The sequence below is a fragment of the Lycium barbarum genome, chromosome 12 (assembly GCF_019175385.1).
Source record: "Lycium barbarum isolate Lr01 chromosome 12, ASM1917538v2, whole genome shotgun sequence".
NCBI classification, from domain to species: domain Eukaryota; kingdom Viridiplantae; phylum Streptophyta; class Magnoliopsida; order Solanales; family Solanaceae; genus Lycium; species Lycium barbarum.
The window spans coordinates 68656631-68679258 of record NC_083348.1 but is presented as its reverse complement, the minus strand read 5'-3'; the positions used below and the strand labels follow the sequence as shown (position 1 = coordinate 68679258).

Below are 22628 nucleotides of genomic sequence, written 5' to 3'. Positions count from 1 at the left end.
CGCACTATATGCATGCATCCAAGCTTCAAAATATGAAGCACGGGTGAGGTCAAATAAGAGCCCTAAAAAGTTAGAGTGCATGACTAGCTAATAATTTAAAGCCTTAAAATAGAGAAAATTCGATTTCAGAAAAACTTCTAACCTTGTTAAGCCAGTTGTGATTTCCTTTCTATTCCTTAATTATTATTTTTATGTATTTTTGTGTTAAAATTAATTAATTATTTTATTTATTTATTACTTCAAGGGCCGGCCCAGCCTCTTGAGGCCGGAGATTTGACTAAGATTGGCTTAATAACTTAACCTCATGTTTAAATTGGGCTGGAAGTTCTTAGCCTAACCTCACTTATCTAGCGAGTTGGATTTGGCTAATATGTAATGACTTATTAAGCAACATGAATTGATAATTATTATATTTGTTTGGTCTTACTATTCGGGAAGACGGGTGGCCGTTACGAATCCTAACGCATCGCTTTTAAGCAGCCTTGTCAGTTGGTAGAAAGATTGACTCCTGTGAATTGGTTCTCCGGTTCATCGCTTTCAAGCAATGGGAACCTAATAGGCCTCTCCCATCTTTTGGTCTGCCCCTGGCATGTGGAATTATTTGATTTGTCCCTTTGCTGGCATGTTTATAACCTTAAAAGACATAACGTAATATGAATAACGACATCACTGTTGTTTTACATCGAATTTTCATGAGCTACATTTACTACTAAATATCAATTATTTTCCCAATTATTGCTTCAAACTAATTATTATTTTATTAAGTAAATTCTTGTCTGGGGACACTCACTGAGTATCCAGTATTCAAGCATACCATTCTTGTTTTTTATGATATGTTAGGTAAACGAAGAAGAGCAAATACAGGGAGAGCACGTGACTAGGAGTACTTGTTGCTTTCAAACTTTGCTGAGTCGACATGCTTGTTCGTGGGACTACATTTATTCATTCCTTCATTTATATTATTTTTTGAACTGTATCCCGAATATAGAGTATTATTTCATTCTACTTAAAGACTCCATGGACATATGATGGCACTGTAAACAATATCGTACTACAATTAAGATGACTTAATTGGTATGCAGAGTTGGACAAATTATCAGGCTTATTTTGATTATTAATCTAATTCACAGTATTTTATTTAGAATTGTCCTGATCTTGACAAGGGAAAACGCATAAAAATACCCTTAAACTTGTCTCGAATTACTAGTAACACACCTATAATTATGGGGGACCTACGACCCCTATGCTATTTGAATTATAATATATAAACCCTTGAATGATGATGTGGCATAGCAAATGTTCTCACTAGGTGCGTGAAACAAAAAAAAAAAAAAAAAGGCCAGATTTACCTTTGTAATTTGATAAATAGTTCATGTTTACTCTTAATAAGATTTTCTATCTAAACGCACTCCGATCGTTAACAAATCTAGTGCAATTACCCCCAACCCTAACGACGGCCACTATGCCATCGGCACTTCATTAAAATTTGCCACCTATGTTCCCAGTCACTATTTCCAATTAATTTTACACTAAATTAAATTGACCCATCCAAAAATGAAACTCAACCCTTTACCCGCAAACACTATGTTCCTTGGTGGTCCTCAATATAAAATATGGCTCCATGCTTAAAATAGAAACCAATAGCAACAAACATCCCTTTTTTTCCTCCAATAAACATTGCCCAGAGAAATCACGGCAGGTCTAAACCTCATGTACCTATTGGTGCTCCATCGACGGTCCCAACAAATTTTCACGATACAGTAAATACTCTCCTCATTATAATCATAGCCAATTATCAAGAAGCCATGTCCGGTTCCCACAAGACACAAAACATCGTCGAGTCCTACCACAAACGTCGAACTAGCCATAAAAATGCTCCTAAGGCTCAATTAACGAATAGACCCAACAATGGGGTGCTGGTCCAATGTTCGTATGACACCCAACCATCAATTGAAATCTTTCTTGCTATTATAACACCAAATTGACAAAGGCATTGATAATTGTCACCGATAAAGGCGTACTTTTCTTCGGTGTGAATCTCATTGTCCTTGACATGGTTCATGATCGACAAAATTAATAATTTAACCATCCATTGAAAAACAATCATAAAGATGCTGCTTAGAAAAAAGATTTTTTGCCAAAAACTTTAGACTAAGGGCAGCTTATTAATTAGTGGCCTAAAGCCATATTTTAATAAAAACCTTTTTTTTTCATACTTGTTATTAATAGTGCAGTGCTCTTAAAAGACATAATGCATGTAACGTTACATAGTTGTATTAGTTCAAGTTATAACATGTTAGCCATGTATTTATGATATATTACCTTTGACATTGTTGTAAGAGAAATTATTTACAAATATGAATATTTAAGTAGTTTAATTCAGAGTTTTAAAATATTTCTAACGTTAAGAAGTAGGCAGTCTATAAAGACTTTTTACATTTTTTTCTACAAACTTCAATATTATCTAAGCGAAAATAAAATCATATATACACTACTACAAATTTTATGTGCCTCAAAGTTCTTGGGGTCTAAAGCAAAGGCGTTACTAGCCTCCCCTTGGGAAACCCTTGCTTTAGAGCATACAATATTTAGCTTGTTCTGAATACTACCAGGAATTCGCCTATTTCTTACTTTCAGATTCGTCGGAATATAGTTGGAGATCACCTATTTCCAAAGCCTTTCAAATGGTTTCACGTCCGTCAAAAAGCTCTTTCGATGAAAACAGTCACTAGTAACCAATAATTATAACAACACTGAGAATTTGAAACCCTAATTAATGAGTGTAAATAAACATACTAAAAAAATAAATCAACAAAGTACAATTTTTTTTTTTTTTAAGAAAAAATGGTGTTTAACAAAGTACAATTGAAATTAGTCATGGACTCCAAAGGAGAAGATAAAGATTTGAACAAAATTCTTGATGTCACGCGTTAAAAATTTCCCTAAATGACTTAAAAACTCCTCTTTATACTAAGTCCAACGCCGGACAAACATGCCATGTCGAGCTCCTACATAGACATGCAAGGGTGGTGCGGCCACACAAATCTTTTTTTTTTTGGGTGTACCTTCTACTTGCTCCAGGTGTGCGTGTGTGGTTATGCAAGGCTGCATACTCCTAGATCTGTTAAGTCAATGTTTTAATTAATTTTGAAATATTTCATCTGATAAAAGTTTTTCAAACTAAATGAATGTGAATTTGAAGATACATTCTTCATTTAGTATTTTACGTTTTAGATTCTTGAAAGTTACATGAAAGTTGCATGTATTTTAAGAAAAATTCATGAACCTATTTTAAATCCTATTTAATGAAAATTTTTATGTTATGTAATTTTTATCCTATAAATAGTGTTTCATTCTTTTGGAAAAGGCAAGCACTTCAAGAAAACAATTCCCCCTGATAACTTTAGAGAGACATTGATCAAAAGGTGAAATCATCAATTCAAGAATAGAAAAGCAACTTTCTTGAATGCTACTTGTTGTGGCTTAGTTGAATCCCGAAGATAGAGTTGTTATTTATTCTTCCGTTTGCTCGTGGGAGAGACTCCAACTATCTTCAAGAAACGTCTTAACGTGCCTCTAAGCCTAGCAAGTTTATTTTGGATTCTTTTATTATTATCATCCTTGTTCTAACAATTTGAAGATAGTTGTCTCTACGAGCAACAAATCCCTACATTAGAGTGGATATGGATTTTGAGAATTCAAGTGACATGAAATGCTTTGAAATAATCTATGAAATAGTGGGGGAAATGATAGAGTTAATATATATCTTTATGGAAATTCTATCACGTGGAAAGGTTGAAAAAAAAATGAAGGACTATATTATGGCTTGAAACTTTATCTTAAAGCTGTGAGGTCCATCAAAATCTTTTATTTTTTCCATAGAAGAATCTTGAAGATTCTTTAAGATCTGGTTGATGTTGGTGGGGAATTACCAAACGTAGCATAAAAATTGGAATTGGATAGAAGCCAAATACTGAGATCAAGTGTTGCATAAATCGATCTCAAAATTTCAAAGTATTTTGCTGACGTTGACAATGGAGATGACCAATTAGATAACATGAAAGTCATAAATCAAAAGAAAAGTTGTCAATGAAAATCGAGTTCTATCTTCTAGACTCTATTCTCTATTTATTCTCTGACTATTGTGAATTTTTGTGAAATCTAATGCTAGGTAGATGACCATTTTGTGATGATCTTGAATGGTGCACATGATTAGAGATAACAAATGATTTCTTTGAAAGAAAAAAAAAATGCAAATTGGTTTGCATATAGATATATGTTGCATTCATAAAATTACAAAATGTGAATTTTCAAGTTCTTGAAAGGATATGCTTGAAAGCTTAACTATTATTATGAGATTGTGACAAAACGAAATACTTTTCTTTATATTGTAGAGCTTATTGACTTGAGGCATGAAAATCTAGGTCACGTGAATTTTAGATCTATTTGACTCTTGGTAAATAATGGACTAATTATTGTTTGTGCAAAGAAATATGTTGTTAAGTATCTTACTTGTAGTAAGTGCAAGATAACAAAGAAACCTTTTCAAAACAATTGAAAGGAAATGCACACTTTTGAGTTTAATCCACACAGATATTCATGAAATGAATTGTCTGTCACAAGATGAAAAAGAGATATTTCTATAATTTTCATTGATGATTATTCAAGATAAACTTTCAAACTTGTTACTAGACATGAAACATGTTATTTGAAAGCAACATATCTATACTTGAAAGTTGGTGCCAGTAGTTGATTATCCCTTAACTGCCTTTCAAGGCACTTGCAATTACAACTAGGAATGTGATAATTAATTTCATATCAAGTCTCATATACATCTTTCAAATATTTTCCTTTTTCAAAACTTGATCGTAGTTCTAATATTTGCTCGGCAAGCAATTAAGAAATTCTATGACCCAACTATCTCATGTTATGGTCGATGTGTTGTTTATAAAACAAATACTCCTTGATGTATGATTTTGTAATTGTATTTGATTCTGGCTTTTAATTTATGTTTTGCCAATGGTAAGTTATTCCAATTTGAATTAATGAAATAACATTTATATGAATTGTATTATTTATATATTTAATTTCAAGTTGTTGGGCATGTGCTTGCACGGGCATATCTCATCTAGTCATAACTAGTAACATGAGTTCTATGACCATCCAAGGAGAATGATAGAACTTTCCGAGGGTGGCTTGCTAGCATATGAAGCACGCATGGAATTTTTCATTGCCCTAAGAAAGAATTTTCTCTTCTAAACAAAAAGGAATCATTCTCTTCCCTTGATTGAAATCAAAGTAACCTGGTTTGATACCCTTGTGACTGATTTAGAGAGAGGAATCAGTTGGAAGTCTATGAATTTTCTAACTAAAAAACGCATGCATGGAAGCCAACGCAGGATTAATTTCTGAATTTGATCCATCTAGTGAGTGGCACAAGGAGGAATTTGATGTTCTTATAGTCCATATCCCAGGTATGGTTAATATGTTTCCATGCACATGTATATCTTGTCCCACAAAATTCTTCAAAAGGAAATAGGAAATAGGAATTACTTTTAAAGAAATTTGTTTAAAATATCTTCCATTATGCAAAGGTTAATTCTTTTCTAGCTGCAAGCTCTTATTTATTTAAATAATAATAAAAGTACTAATTCTTTTTTAACAAGTTTCTAAATATATTGCATCTTGAAGTTGTCTAATGCTTATTCTTTTTTCATTTTATCTCAGTCATTACGTTGGCTAATGCTTATTCTCTCTTTCCTCTATCTCGATTATTATTAGGATGAAAATACAAAAGTAAAATATTTGAGCCTAATGGTTCAATAAAACTACGGAAAAGGGTCAAAAATGCCCTTAAACTATGTGAAATTGAATAAAAATTCTCTCCGTTCATAGTTTGGTCCAAAAATGCCCTTAAACTATGCGAAATTGAACAAAAAATGCCCCTATCGTTACTTTATTGGGTCAAAAATTCCCTTTTCCTAATAAACATATTGTTTATTTTCTTTTTAAACATGTTTTTATATAAAAATATTAGTTTTTAAAGAAACGTTTTCTTGTTTCTTTTCTTTTAAAATCCCTTTAACTAATAAAAAAGTGAAAAGTAATTTTTTTTTCTTCCTAATCTCGTTTCATCAATTAAAATAGAATTACCCCATGTACTTTTTTAACTGATAATATATGTCATATATATAAGATCATGGTAACCCCATCTTTAATTTTCGTTTAGATAACGATAAAATTCTTTTTCCTATTAAGATAGGAAATATTTTTATTTTTTAATCTTTTTCAAATTAAAGTAGGATAAGCATTTGCTATTGTAATCCTTGGTTTAAAAGTAAAAATGAAAAAGGGTCAACAAAAACTCCATCGACGATAACTTAAAGATATTTTGTGATTTGAAGCAATATAATAAATTTCTTGATTTATAGCACTATGATTGTTGTATATTAACTTTAAAAGAAGGATAGGTAGAAAAAAGAAGGAATTATGCGAAAGTTCAAAAGTTGAAATAGAAATATTTGTTACCTTATGTATGGTTAAAATCTTATTTTAGTTAATTAAATCTCAACAGTAATCTCAAATCATGACACGTGTCGTTATTTAAGTTAGAACTTGGGAAAATGGAGAGGAGGTCATGGGCACATCCGTCCCACTTTTTGCATGCATTATAGCTAATGTATAGTAGAGCTAATTGATAGTAGTATATGTTACATAATAATATACCCAAATTAATTAAACATAGTATATTATTTTACGCTATTTAAACAGAAAATAAAACTCTTTCTGATTTTGTTTGAAGATAAAACCTACATCAGAAAAAGATATATGCTATTCTTTTTTAATCATCTCAATCATTTAATTTATCTAATTATATAGGAGTATTTGTTTATGCTCCTCGCGTATCCTCCATCCTTTGGTTATCCCTCAAATGTAATACCAAATTTTAGTCTTCTTTTCACTTTCTTTTTTCCCAAGAATTCACCAATAAACAAGGCTTGAAGGTGCAAATTAGCAATTTGGGAGTGGTCAAGATTTCTGGAGATCGTCAAGTGGGTAATTCAAGAATTAGATTTTATAAGGAGTTCCCAATACCAAAAGACTGTAATACAGATGAAATCCAAGCAAGACTTGCAAAAGGTTTTCTCAAGATTTCATTTCCAAAGAAAGTTACAGCCCCTCATGAAGAGGACAAAACATCAAATAAATCAAGAATATCGAAGAAGATCACGAATATGAGTGTTGCAGCAATGGTAATTGCGGTGGTTTCTGCCATCACTAGTTTTACTTACTATGTGTATAGGTCTGCAACAGTTGAAGAGTCGTTTTAGTTATCTATGCAAGAAATGAGTTGGGATCGTTGTGGTGATTTAAAATGTGGTGTAAATATTGTACGAACATTTGGGAATTTCTATTAGATGGATTTGGTTTATTCTTTAAGATCCCGTTTGGACTAGCCATGCAAATTTAATTGTAAAACTTACACAAATAACTACCTTTTAATAGCTTCTAACTAATTGTAGCTACAAGTTGAAGATTTACAATTCGTAGCTGCTTTTGGCTGTATTTCAATTGTATCTCGCATTTTTGAAATATAGTGAAATATAACGAAATACAGCGAAATATAGTGAAATACAGCGAAATACAAAACACGTTAGAGTAAATTTAGGCTCTATTTTTGGAACATATTTTTTAAAAAAATTATGAGAGAAAAAATAGGCTATATTTTTTTAACATAACATTCTTTTCCTTTTAAAATAGTAAGTCAAATTAAATCAGCCATATTTCACACAAATCACTGAAGAGTAAAATCAGGCCCTATTTATGGAACAATTTTTTTAAAAAAATTATGGGATTCAATTTAAACCTTTCCATAAATCACGCATAACGGTTGTTCTTCCATAAAAGCTTACGAATCTCTCTCAACTTTTATCACTAAAAAATATACATTGAAATATAATGAAATATGGTTAATTGTTTAAGAAATATAAAGTTATAGTATGCGTATATACAATGGAATACAATGAAATATATCAGAAACTGTTTCATAAATTAGAAATACAAAATGCAGAAATACATTGAAATACAGCAAAATACAAAAGTCGTGAAAACAACGTGTAGTAAAAATCGGCTCTATATTTGGAACATTCACTATACTTATACCAAAAAAAGATAAATACATTGAAATACAGCGAAATAATATACTGCAAAATTAAATATATTGTTTGTTAATACACTGAAATATACTGAAACATTTTATCAAATACTTGGTGAGCATGAAGCTCCACAACTCTCATCAATGGGGTTCTCATGGGAAAGAAGCGAGTCGTCTCAGATTGCTACAAAAAGAACGTTATCCAGAGATAAAGACTTTCAATTGGACTAGTTAGAGGCGTGGGATGACTTGAGTAGATGTAAATTCTGATAGCTCATATCTACTATGTCCATCAACTGTTTTGAACTCAAATTTACCTCAAACTTTTCCCAACAATCTCTAGATCTTTCTATCTTTGATAGAAGTCCAACAACTAAAACAACAAAAAGAGGAAGGCCTTGACACTTTTCTGCAATTATGTATCCAATTTCAATTAGTTCTTTCAAAGGACAACTTTATTTTGGGAATATCTTCAACTGGAGCAATTCCCAACATTCTTCTTTTGAGAGGAATCGAAGGAGATGAACGCCATCGCGATTAACTTGTGAAGCCACGTCTTGGAGTCTACTTGTGAAGAGAATTCTACTTCCATAATCTCTGTGTGCGCCAACAGAAAGAGAAAGAGGGGTGAGGGAGAAAATAAATTTGGTAGGTGAGAGAAAATCAATTTAAAAGACTAGGAGATGGAACGGAGAGAAAAAGAGGGGTGAGAGAGAAAATAGATTTGATAGGTGAGAGAAAAATATTTGGAAAAAAAAAAGATTGTGGGTAAGTGGGAGAGAGGTACTTATTTTTAGGGAAATATACTGCAGTTACAAAAACAAGTTATAGATGGTAATTTGATAAATAATTAAGCTACAAAATATAATTAAAAAAAAGGTAGTTATTACTAATAAATAAGTCTTAGAGGTAGTTATGGGCTGTAAAAATTCCAATTTAATTAGGGCAATTGGCGCGAATGCCCCTCTTTTGGGCTGGTCTTTAGATTTTGCCCCTCAAAATGGTGGTCTTTAATTATTGCCCTTCCGAGCAAAAGCAACATAGTAAAAAGACATTACTACCCCTAACCGTTACATATAAAAACAAATATCGTTATTCTCAAATCCTTCCCTTCTTTCATATCGTTAACCCAGCCCAACTTCATTCCCAATTTTTCAAATTATTCAAATCGTTGTTTCAAGCCAGATTTCTCAATTGATTTTGCTGCTACAACATCAGTAAAAGGTACAAATCTTAATTCAACTCAATTTAATGATTTTATTGAGTTTAGATTGTTAATATTTGAAAAAAAATCATCTTCTACGACCTGATTATTAAGAAACAGATGACATACAGCTCAGATTGAACATTGCGCATGATAAAATTAATCAGCAAAATAGAATTGATTGGATTTATTGTTTTGTTCTAATTTTAATTACTTTATACCTTAATTAAATTAGTATACAATGCTTATTTACTTGAAATTGTAATTATAGTAAATTCAATTTAAATGAGGCAATGCTTATCGATTTAAACTTGAATTAAGGCAAACTGTGTACAAATTTAGAACAAGTATGCCGGAGGAGACAAACGTTCAATTTACAAAAGAGTAGAGTATGCCGTTACCGGCAATGTTCTGAACCAATTTCATAACAAGTATGCCGGAGAAGGCAAATGTTCTGGTTTATATAGAAGTATATATTAGTCCAGTTTCGTCAATCCTCTAATTGGAATAACTGTTGCAGACATTTGATTTAAATTGGATGAAGGTAGAGGAGGTTTTCATTTTTTTTTTAATTTTTTTAACCAAAAACAGTTACTGCATTATCATCAGCAAAACAAAAAGCTTATGCCGGAGGAGGCAAAAGTTCAATTTACAAAAGAGTAGAGTATGCCGTTACCAGCAATGTTCTGAACCAATTTCATAACAAGTATGCCGGAGAAGGCAAAAATTCTGGTTTATATAGAAATATAAATTAGCCCAGTTGTGTCAATCCTCTAATTAGAATAACTGTTGCAGGCATTTGATTTAAATTGGATGAAGGTAGAGGAGGTTTTCATTTTTTTTTTAACCAAAAAAAGTTACTGCATTATGTTAAGCAAAACAAAAAGTACTTATGTCGGAGGAGGCAAAAGTACAATTTACAAAGTAGTAGAGTATGCCGTTACAGGCAAAGTTCTGAACAAACTTTTGAACAAGTAACATATATGTTGCGTACAAAAATCATGAAAATTTACTTTCGAGTTTGTGCAGTGATATGAATATATTATTTGTAAATATCATATCTATACTTAAAAGTTATAAGATCATTTTGAGATAAGGAGAAAATGATATTGATTCTGTTATAAGTCGAAGGTTCATCATGAATTGAGGAGTAAAATATATAAATATCTGGTGCATTTATACTCGGGAACAATATGATCTTTTAAGTTTCGAACTATGGGAAAGCTTTTAAAAAATTGAAAGTATGAAGCATTTTACTGTATTTCAAAAGCCAATAGTAGACTGCATAGTCTAATACAATTTGATGAACTTAATGACATAAACTTTGTTATGTTTGCCCCACTTAATCTTTGGTGGGTACATTGAACTGGTCCCGTATTGATGATGACTAGATGATGGAATAAGAATTTATAGATATACCTTCTACTTGAGAAGAAATTGATTGGCTTCGACTGTTATGCTAGATATTCCTTTATGGAGTAAGTCAGTGCCATCCTGTGTGATTATAAATTGTGATAATAAAGCTGCTATATTTCAGACTTCAAGTGATTGCTACAATGGCAGGTCAAGGCAAGTTTGTCTCAAACACAATCACATTAGAAAATTATTGGAGGATGGCATAATTTCCGATCAATATGTGAAGTCCAAGTTCAATTTACTAGATCTTTTGTCTAAGCTTTTAGAAAAATGATTGGTGCTGAAAATTCGTAAAGGAATGGAAATAAAGCCTGTTGAAAATTAATTGTACTTTATGGGAGCCCTACCTAATGATGCAATATTAGGTTCAAAGGAAAAAAAACAAGCAAAGTTACAATAGTGGAGCACATCAATGAAATTCCCATATCCTGAAAGGCTAAGTAAATGTGCATAGGTTAAGATTCTTTTCTCTTAATAAATCTATAAGACCGATCTCGGTTGGAGTTGGTAAGAACACTCTTGATAGATTTACCGATATTCCTACAACAGAGGAGGATGAGATTATATTCTCTTAATTAAGTCTATAAACCAGTTTCGGTTGGAGTGTGTACGAACACTCTTGATAGATTTACGGACACTTTGCTGTAAAGGAGGATGAGATTAAATTTTCTTAATGAATTCATAGACTGTTTGGTCGGAGTATGCAAAGTTACTCTTGATGAATTCACCGCGCTAAGTGCGAAGTGGAGGCCGCTTCAATAAGATTTTTAACAAGGAAATCTTAAAGCACTTAGTTTAAAGGATTCAGGACACATGGCCATAAGGTGTCAAAGGATTACGATTTTCACCAGAACATAGTAATGTGCGTGAAAATTTTTCTACTTCATTTAATGATCTACTCAATTCAAGATTCATTCACTAAGTAGTCAATGATTTAGAATGTATTCACTAGCTAATGGTTCAAGTCCAAAAGACACCATTATTGATGGATATTACTAGATTAATGTCTCAAAAATATTTTCAAAATTTCTTGAAACAAGTGGGGGGATTGTTAAGTTAATGTTTTAATTAATTTTGAAACATTTCATCTGATAAAAGTTTTCCAAACTAAATGAATGTGAATTTGAAGATACATTCTTCATTTAGTATTTTACGTTTTAGATTCTTGAAAGTTGCATGTATTTTAAGAAAAATTCATGAACCTATTTTAAATCCTATTTAATGAAAACTTTTATGTTATGTAATTTTTATCCTATAAATAGTGTTTCATTCTTTTGGAAAAGGCAAGCACTTCAAGAAAATAATTTCCCCTGATAACTTTAGAGAGACATTGATCAAAAGGTGAAATCACCAATTCAAGAATAGAAGAGCAACTTTCTTGAATGCTACTTGTTGTGGCTTAGTTGAATCCTGAAGATAGAGTTGTTATTTATTCTTCCGTTTGCTCGTGGGAGAGACTCCAACTATCTTCAAGAAACGTCTTAACGTGCCTCTAAGCCAAGCAAGTTTATTTTGGATTTCTTTTATTATTATCATCCTTGTTCTAACAAGATCCTCCAATAGCATGCCTACGCAAGGCCCTACGTAGTTATGCATGATCTATAACTTTTTTTTTTAATAATCGTATTGTGAGGACTATCTTAAGCTAGGGCTGTGCATATTAACGGTTAAACCAATAACCCGAACTGGTTAATGGATTATTGGGTTAATGGTTCGGGTTAATGGATTAATGATTCGGGTAACAGGTGGTGCCCTGTGGTTATTGGCTTATTGGATCGAGTCACGGTTTGGCCATTTTTGTTATCGGGTTACTCGATAACTAATTATTTAATTACAATTTTACCCTTTCGTATATAAAGTCACTTGGACAGTTGGACTAGGGTTACTTGACTTCTATTTCATAAACGGCGCTTTCAGTTTTACTCCTTTCTCTCTAGTCTCAACTCTCAAGTGACCTGATCTTTTTATCAATTCATGTGTGAAGCTTTTAGTGAGAAAGTTGCTGCAATTTCATGAGGTGCATTTTGTATGTTCAAGCCAGTAGCTAATGCAAGTAATGTTGTTGTTGTACAAAGTGCTGCAGTAATTTAAAGTAGTAGTAAGGAATTTGATGAGCACAAAAAGTTCAAAGTAGTTGTTGTAGACAATGCCATCAAAGATGGTAAGAGTAAGAATTAGTAGAGGTGCTTGACTGAATTGGAAGTTTAGTTTGGTTGGTTAATTGTCTGTAATTAAGTTTTGTGCTATTGTTTTTGTTTTTGTTGTGTAGCTGTAGGTAAAGCCATTTTTTATGGGTTCTTTCTTCTTGAATATTTTTTGTGTGAAATCTTAACGGTTGAACCGATAACGATCAATAACCGATAACCCAGTAATCAATACCTTAATGGTTATTTAACGATTTAACATGTCTACAAACTGATAACCGATAACTTTCAAACCTGAACCGAACCACCCGATACACAGCCCTAGCTTAAGCGCACCTAGATTAATTCAATGGAGTAGCTGCTAACTCCTATCAGCACAGGTATCGGTAACTCCGTTCACCAAGGCTTGGACATATGAGAAGAAATTACCCAATGCTTTGTCTCCACTAGAAGTTACACCTGAGACCTCATGATTCTCATATTACTTCATTAACCGTCAGGTCGCATCTTTGGACGTAGGATCATTTTTGCTCCTTTAATTTTTCTTCATGTTTGGCTCAGATTTAATGTCCTTTTGCGATTGTTTGATGCCTTTCAATCTTTAAACTCTCTCATAATTTCAGAACCTAAAAATACATCATTGACAGACACAACTAATCATTTATCACAAATATATGAGGCATAAATTCAACTAAAAGACCTGATAAAAGTTCGAAAAAATGCCAACAAAATTTTGACAAATATATTCTTAGTTAAAAAATGAATCTTTTAGCACATCCTCACATTTGGATTAAGAAAGTTTGAATTCCATGAATCGTTCTTGGAGTTTGAAACTCCACGAATCGTTCTTAGAGTTTGAAACTCCAGCAAATTTTAACACATGGATTGTGATTTGAATTTCATGATTCGTTCCTGGAGTTCAAACCGATAAAGATTTTAAATCCATCAATCGAATGCATGAAATTTGCAAGTCTAACAAAATTTTCAACTCCAACACATTGTGCTGGAGTTTCATTTATAAATTATAAAAGTTTCAAATTTCGATATCATGTGATGGAATTGTTCTGTATTTTAGCTAGGAGTATTTTTATTCAGATCCTATTATAACTTTACAAAGTTGGTTTTCTCAATTACCTTTCAAATAGGCTAAATATTGACAAGCGATACGTTAACTGCTCATCCGGGCTAATTTTCTTGAAAAATTGCGATGAAATTAGGAAAGAAATATTTATAGAATGCCAAATATCTTTTCTTGCTTAGCCATTTATTATGGATAAAATCTCAAAATATTGCTGCTGTTAAGTAAATGCGTCAGTATAACTTCGGATTGTGATTGTGTGAGACATTCTGAAAGTAGATATAGATAGCACCACGGACGAACGGAACAAGTATCATTACAAACTGATCAACAATAATAATGGAAACTAACAATTGATGCAAATCGATTGTAACCACTAATTACGCAGTTTGCAACATCATAATCAATTAACTGTCACAATTGTATATGCAATTGAAAACACTTCAAATTAAGAAGACCAAATCACACTAACGTGATCTCTAATAATGTTTCTTATATTTAAATAAGTGTATCCCTACCTTAGGAAACACCGAATCCAAAGTCAATATTCTGCTGTCCTTAACAACTTGGGTTTAATCAGAATTATATAACACTCTCCACATGACAACCAATGTGACTAGCCTGAAAATGCGTGGCACATGAATCAGAATTCAATCTCAGTTTAAATATAATTGCAATTTACACTGTTCTAATTAATATTTTTGTTTAAAGGCAGATACCCACTCATTTTTCCTCCTCTTTTTTTTATATATATACTCTTAATCTTTATACTCTTTTCTACAAAAAAAAATCGAAACATAGGCACCTAAATAAAATGAGATAATGGTAAAAACACACACCACAAACATCACTTTTTTGTGAGTTTTCTACATGAACTTTCAGGTGTTTGCGTTGAGTCCGGAGCCAAAATGACTTATTTTTGCAGCCATTAACCCAAAATAGGCTCCCTTTTTTTTCCACAATGGGTATTTCGTTGGTTATCCAACGAAATACCCACACAACACTATTCATGGCCGGATTATTTACTTGCATTTCGCTACAAGTGTAGCGAAATGCAACAATTTTTTTTTTTTTTTTTTTTGCATTTCGTGAACTAATCAACGAAATAGGTAAAGCCTATTTTTTTTTTATTTCGTGAATATTAACGAAACTGATTTGTCTTTTTTTTTTTTTTTTTTTGCATTTCGTGAATTAATTAACGAAATAGGTGTTTTTTGTTTTTTTATTTTATTTCGTGAATATTAACGAAACTGATTTTTTTTTTGCATTTCGTGAATTAATTCACGAAATAGGGTTTTTTTTTTTTTTTTGCATTTCGTGAATTAATTCACGAAATAGGTTTTTGTTTTTTGTATTTCGTGAATAAAAAAATGAAATAGGAAATTATATATATATTTTTTGCATTTAGTGTATTAAAAAACGAAATAGGATAAAAAAAAATTTAATTTCGTTCATATAAAAACGAAATTGGAAAATATATATATATATATATATATATATTTTTTTTTTTTTTTCATTTTGTTGGTATATCTACGAAATAGTATTTTTTTTTTTTGTATTTCGTTTATTAAAAAACGAAATATGAAAATAATTATTTTTATTTCGTTCATATAAAAACGAAATTGGAAAATATATATATATATTTATTTTTTTTGTATTTCGTTGATACATGAATGAAATAGGATAAATTTTTTTTATATTTTGTTTATATAAAAACGAAATTGGAAAATATAATATATTTTTATTGTATTTCGTTTATATAAAAACGAAATAGGATTTTTTTTTTGGTATTTCGTTTATATTCCAACGAAATAGGATTTTTTTTTTTTATTTCGTTCATATGTCCTTTTTCTGCTCCCCACTTTTACCCTATATTATTTTAGCTTACACTCTCCATTCTCCATTTTTCCTTCTCCATTCTCCATTCTCCCTTCTCCATTTTCCGTTCTTCCTCTACCTCCATTCTTTCTATTCTTCCGTTCTTCATTCTTTTCTTCTTTTTCTACTAATCCTATCACAAGGATTCCTCAACTTTTGCTCCATAATCTTCTTCAAATTGAGGTAATTTATTAATTTTATAAGATTTTACATATATTTTTTGATTTAGTCATTATAAATTAGTTCACATTTATTTTTTTGATTTATTTATATCTTATACTTAGTGTAGTAGACTATAACAAAGAAAACAAAAGTTACAAGTTTAATTAATCAATAGTTGGTAATTTCAGTCGTTGCTTCAATTAAAAAAAGCTTGTAAAAAATGTTAGTATAAAAGCTAGTAGAGTTTATTGGTCAACGAACTACAATTAAAATACTAAAAAAATCGTTGAAGCTACTGATTAAAAAAGGTATAAATTTATATTATAAAATGTTCTTTTAGTTAGTCATTTTCATAGAACAACAGTTAAAAAAAAGATGAAGAAATTGTGAGGAAAGTAAGATTGTTAAATATAACATAAAGATATTTGTATCATTTGTTGGGTCATTTTCTATGTTCAAATTGTGGCTAGTCGTTGGAGATTATTTTCTGTTGATAAGCATGAAGAATCTTTAATTTTTAAATTAAAAGTATAAGATCAAGAAACTGTGAGGAAGTTGAAGTTGTTTTTGAAGCTAATAGACAAAAATAACATGTCCTTTTTTTTTTAATACCAAAATGGGTATTTCGTTGGATAACTGACGAAATACTATTCCGATCCGTTAAAAAAAAATATATATATTTTCCTTGCATCCCCTCTCCATTCATATGCTTTGTTTTAAATAGAAAAGAAGTAGTTATATGTAAGATGAATACTATTATGGCAATTAATTATGAGCTTAACCAAAAGTTTAATTACATTTCGTTCACCACATAGGGAACTGCAATTATTTTTTTACAGTTGTATTCTTATTTTTTTTTCTTCTTTTCTCACGTGATAATATATCTTATAGTTTGACCTTTATTGACTTTCCTATTGAATATATAGTAAACAATTATGTAAGGTGTTGTCCATTATTCTAACAGCAGTGGCTCGGTGTTGCAATGTTATAGATATGGATCGCCCCAAAGTCACTGTACATCCAGGTCCAGAAAACTATGATTTATTAATACTCCAGCATGAGCATCGATCCCAGGCTGTGTGGGATGGAAAATTGATTGGAAATAACGCGTGTTTAACTATACGTCGTGCGGATCATGAATTCTGGAATCACGTGAGGCAATACCCTTTACATAATCGCATCCTTAATTACTTTGAGAGGTGTGGATTTGGGGGAGTTTTAGCAGTAGGTAATGTGCAGTATGATGAAGGAATCATCACTGCACTTATTGAGAGATGGCGTCTAGAGACGCATACATTTCATATGCAGACTGGCGAATGTACCATCACACTGCAGGATGTCGAGGTGTTATATGGCATTCCCGTGGATGGCCACCCGTTGGTGCAGAGAAATGTTAAAAATATAACTAAATCAAGGTGGCAGGAATTGATGTACGACCTTACTGGTTGGTTGCTCGGAGAAGAAGCAATTATAGGTAATAGCTTGTTGGTAATAACACAATTATCTAATCATTTGGAAACCTTGATTGCCAATAATGATATTATTGATGAACACACTGATGAGGCTGAGGTACAAAAGAGAGTCAGGTTGTACCTGCTTTGGTTGATTGGTGGCAATATATTCCCTGATAATACTGGTTCAAAGTTTTGTTTACACTTTTTGCTTGACATAATAGACCTTGATGCAATAGGCGGGAAAGCTTGGGGAGCAGCAGCATTATTAACCCAAGTTTGTTATGGTTAGAACCTAGAATATTCCCCAGCGGAGTCGCCAAGCTGTTATACCCCATTTTAACCGGGTTGATGCGGAGTACAACATATTGGTGATTCCTAAATTGCTTTGTTTTAAGGAGTCGCCACCTAATTAGTTTAATGGTGAATTAGGACACCTGATTATTAACTAAGGTAAAACTAACTAAACCTCCGTTAATAGTCTGCTTAACCAATATGATTCTAGGCAAGGGTTCTATATTATCCTAAAGGGAAGGGATTAGGCATCCTGTAGAATCCGTTAACTACGGTTGTCCGGCCAAACTTAGGTTAATTAATCGATGTTGGATATAGTATTTAAATTTTAGAAAAATGGCTCATGCAAATAAGATTTGTAAAAAAAGATATAACAATTTGTGCAAAAGAAGATTTTAAAACACCATTTATAAAAGATTTCAAATAATAATGTTGTTTAAAAATGGGACTAGTAATTCACATAAAAAGAGATTTTAGGATGCTGTTTGAAATAAAGTTTATGAATATGCTAAGGCTCTTAGGCAAACGTGCTAATGAAATTTATAGAATAATATAATAATTAGTATTGAAGGGGATTTCAAATGCTATAGAATCTATAAATATCATTAAGGCTTTAGATAAAATGCTATTTAGAATGAAATTTGTAGAAAAATATGATAATTTGCATAAAAGGAACTTCACAATGCCATTTAAAATAAACTTATAAATGTTGCAAATACTTTAAATAATAATGCTGTTTAAAATAAAATTTGCATGAAATATATAAGTAGAAGGAAACGTGAGTTTATGCAATGTTTAACTAAATATTTGAAACAACTCAAGTGGCGAAATATTAATTGATTTTGCAATTTAAGAATATAGACAAGATGCGAGTTTTCTTTCTCCTTTTATTTTAATAACTATGCTTAATTAAGGACATCATGATTGACTCAAACTTTGAAGGATTATTTAAAATATGCCTGAATTTACATTTTCTGCACATTGGTGATGTTTTGGAAGTAGTGTAATAAGAATAAAATGTGATTCCCTCAACTCAAAGTGAATTTATGCCACTAATTATCCTAGGGATAAATATTATGGGTACCGTCAATATAAAAGAAGAAAGATGAAACTTATGGGAGATTGATTTATGAATTTTCTCCTAAATTTACTACCCAATATGTTAGAATTAACTCACTAAGTTCATCTAAATCAGCAAGAATAAGACAAAGTAAAATGTTAGTCACATAATACAAATCAAACAAAAATGAAAATAAAAAAGAGGGAATCAAATGGGCCCAGCCATTTTGGGACTGTTGGGCCTTGTTCGCTGTTGGGCTTCGGCCCAGCAGCTCTTATTTTTGCTGGGCCGCTGCTGCTTATCACTGGGCCACTGCTGGGTTTCGGCCCAGCAGTCTCCCTTTTCTGGACTGCTGTTGGGTTGATACGGAGAGGAGATTCACGTTGGGCCTTAGCACAGCCTTATGCAGAAATTTTCAAAGGGCGGTGCGCAGCCCAAGCAATACATGAGAGCGATGCAAAGGGCGGTGCGCAGTCCATGCATCATATGAAAGGCGGGGCACAGCCTTATGCAGAAATTTTCAAAGGGCGGTGCGCAACCCAAAATGTCCTATTAAAGGCGGATTAGTCTAAACTGCCCTATTAAAGGCGGACTAGCCTAAAATGTTCAATTAAAGGCGAACAAACCTAAAGTGTCCTATTAAAGGCGGACGAGCTTAAAAGTCCTATTAAAGGTAGACGAGCCTAAATATCCTATTAAAGGCAGACGAGCCTAAACTGCCCTATTAAAGGCGGACTAGCCTAAAATGTTCAATTAAAGGCGAACAAGCCTAAAATGTCCTATTAAAGGCGGGCGGGCCTAAATATCCTATTAAAGGCGGACGGGCCTAAATGACCTATTAAAGGCGGACGGGCCTAAATGTCTTCTTAAAGGCGGACGGGCCTAAATGTCCTATTAAAGGCGGACGGGCCTAAATGTCCTATTAAAGGCGGACGGGCCTAAATGAGGTGCTTTTGCGAACAATGATGATGTGCCTTTGCAGGGCATTTGAAAGTAATAATGTAATGCAGGTGCGGTTGCTTTTGCAGTGCGGGGCATTTTGAAAACAGTAGTGCAGTGCGGGGTATTTAAAGCAATAGTGCATGCGCATTGTATTTGAAAGCATTTATGCAAGGCATTTGAAAGCAATAGGAAATGTTTGTGCATCGACATGTTTGAAAACTCATTTGCAAGACTCAAGCATTAATTTGTCGCGAATCTCGCAAATTATTGATACTCGAGAGGCATAAGAAAGATCAAACCGTTTGACGTGCAATTCTTGCAAGGCTGCGAACATTATATATTTTGGCTTCCGCAACTTGGGAACCGTGAAACAAAGCGAGCGTCCTTTCTCCCAAGTCTTCTTTTTGCCTGATGACGCTGTTGGCCATATTCTCTTTCATGTTCCTCGATGTCGCTTGTGATGATGCCCTTAAAAAATTGTCCCAGTTACTCGCATAAGAGGATGTTGCTTTTGCGAATGACGAGACCGAGCCTGACATAGGCTGCCTATGTATCCCACTAAGGGAATCAGGTCAAACGCAGTTCAAATTACAAGGCAGAATAAAATTGAGCTAGAAGACGGTGCTCGATCTTATGCTAAAATTTCAAAGGGGCGGTGCACAGCCCAAAATGTCCTTTTAAAGGCGGACGAACCTAAAATGTCCTATTAGAGGCGGACGAGCCTAAAATGTCCTATTAAAGGCGGACGAGCCTAAAAATGTCCTATTAAAGGCGGACGAGCCTAAATGCAGTGCTTGGTTTATGATTACTAAAATTAGTGTGGAGCGAGGAGCTTTTGCGATGCTTTATTTGTATGCGGTGAGACGAGTTTGACGCAGTGCGTAATTTGCAGCAGCAAATATTCATGACGTAATGCCGAAGATTTGGGGACCTTCTACCCTGCCAAAATTTGCATCTAAAAGTTCCTGCACTCAAAGAAATTTGTAAGTTTCAAATTTAATCAGTATTAAGTTGACTTTGCCCTTTGCTCTATCCGAATCTTGCAATTGCCGACTTGATACTGTGCGATATCCTTCAAAAATAGCTAAAATATGCCCCTGCGTTACTCAAAGAAAATTTGTCAGTGTAAAATAAAATGGTTGCCTTGCATTGAACACCAAAGCTTTGGCGTTGAATCTGCATTTCTCGAGGTGATGTCATGGCAACAATCTGGTGACGCTAATACATTGCTCGAGATTTCGATTCATGCTTTTATCGAATAATGATAGGCCATTTGCAAAGCCGCCCCAGTGTTGCTTTATGGGGAAGATGGAATTTTCACTATTTTAAGACCGTGTCCGAGAATGGACTGCCTACTTATCCCGAAGGAATCAGGTCGAAAGTAGTTCATAACAAGCTTTAGCAAAAATTACAAGAAGGAAAGCTGATGGGTGGAGAATGCTAGTGACGGTAGATCCTTTCAATCGTCTTACTTAGTTCTACACTTCCTTTTCAAATGTCTCGGTGCCAATTTTGACAGATCACCGGTAACAATAATTGCATTTGCAACTGAAGGGCCATCATTGTCGCACAATTTATTTTGTTGCACACTTATCTTATCCTTTTCGATCATGTTCTGGATCTTATGCTTAAGAGCCGGACAATTTTCTGTGTCATGACCTGGAATATTAGAGTGGTAAGCACAACTCTTGGACCAATCAAAATCTGGCGGTAGGCTTTTAGGGATCCATCCTTTCTTTGGCTTCAGGAGTCCCTTGGCTTTCATTTTCTCAAATATGCTGGTTAATGACTCTTCAAGAGGAGTAAAAGTGCGGAATTTTGCGTGCTCTGACTGTCGTAAGCTAGACTGTGCTTGATCGGGTTGGTCTTGAAAGCCTCGTTGATGAGGGTATACATGATCACGCGAACATTGATGGTTCTGCCGTGATTGCGGCTGACGTGTGGACCTGACAGTTGAGTCGGTCTCTCTGTTTTTGCCTTGCAAGTTGTTGAATGTCTCGGCTTGAAAAGTTTTTTGTACTGATGAAGTGTCAACAATTTTTCCTGCTCGAATGCCCGCTTCTACTTGCTTTCCAACTTGAATTAAATCAGAAAAGTCGCGTAACCGCGCACATAACAACTTTTCATAATATATGCCCTTTTGCATTTGGATGAAAGTTGAAATCAACTCATTCTCGGGCAACGGAGGGTGTATTTTTGAAGCTTCCAATCTCCACCGGATGGCATATTCATGAAAAGACTCATGTGGCATTCTTTCTATCTCAAGCATATCATACAGATTTGGACTAACCCCGATGTTAAATTTGAAATGTTCTACAAAGTCGCGGGCCATGTCCTCCCATGTGTACCATTTGCGAAAGTCTTGTTCCGTGTACCAATCTAACGCCAACCCTGATAAGCTCTGAATGAACAATTTCATTCTTATGGCTTCATCTTGTCCAATTCCCATTAATCTGCTACAATAGTCTTTCAAGTGCGTAACAGGATTTCCTCTGCCATTAAAGGTGTTGAATTTTGGCACTTTGAATCCTGGCGGCAAATCAACATTCGGAAGCATAGACAAACTTTCATATCTTAAACTTTGGACATTTCTTGCCTGCATCTCTTCTTCGATAATTCTCCTTAAATTGTGAAGCTCTCTATTCGAGTTATTCTGATTGATTGTATTCATTTCATTTCTCAATCTCTTGTGTGGGTATACCGCTAGCTGATTTTGCTGGTTTTCTGTGAAGGGCGCTGCAAGTGCAGGCTTTTGGACATTAGGTATCAATGTGACTTGCAAAGTTTCTGGTTTAATAGAGTATCTTGGCGGTAGGTTTGTAGGAGCTGGGTGAGGAGAAATAG

The 22628-nt window shown here is 33.3% G+C and overlaps 2 protein-coding genes across 2 annotated transcripts; both read left to right on the top strand.

The window, feature by feature from the left end:
* Positions 1-5113: 5113 nt before the first annotated feature.
* LOC132622257 (uncharacterized) lies at positions 5114-7440 on the top strand. The gene is made up of 2 exons (XM_060336832.1): positions 5114-5474; positions 6979-7440. Exons 1-2 carry the CDS (start codon positions 5384-5386, stop codon positions 7329-7331), a joined length of 444 nt encoding a protein of 147 aa, XP_060192815.1. The 5' UTR covers positions 5114-5383; the 3' UTR covers positions 7332-7440.
* A 9590-nt stretch (positions 7441-17030) lies between these two features.
* Positions 17031-17780, top strand: LOC132624388 (protein MAIN-LIKE 2-like). The gene has a single exon (XM_060339173.1). The coding sequence runs from the start codon at positions 17031-17033 to the stop codon at positions 17778-17780; it is 750 nt and encodes a 249-aa protein (XP_060195156.1).
* Positions 17781-22628: the final 4848 nt, after the last annotated feature.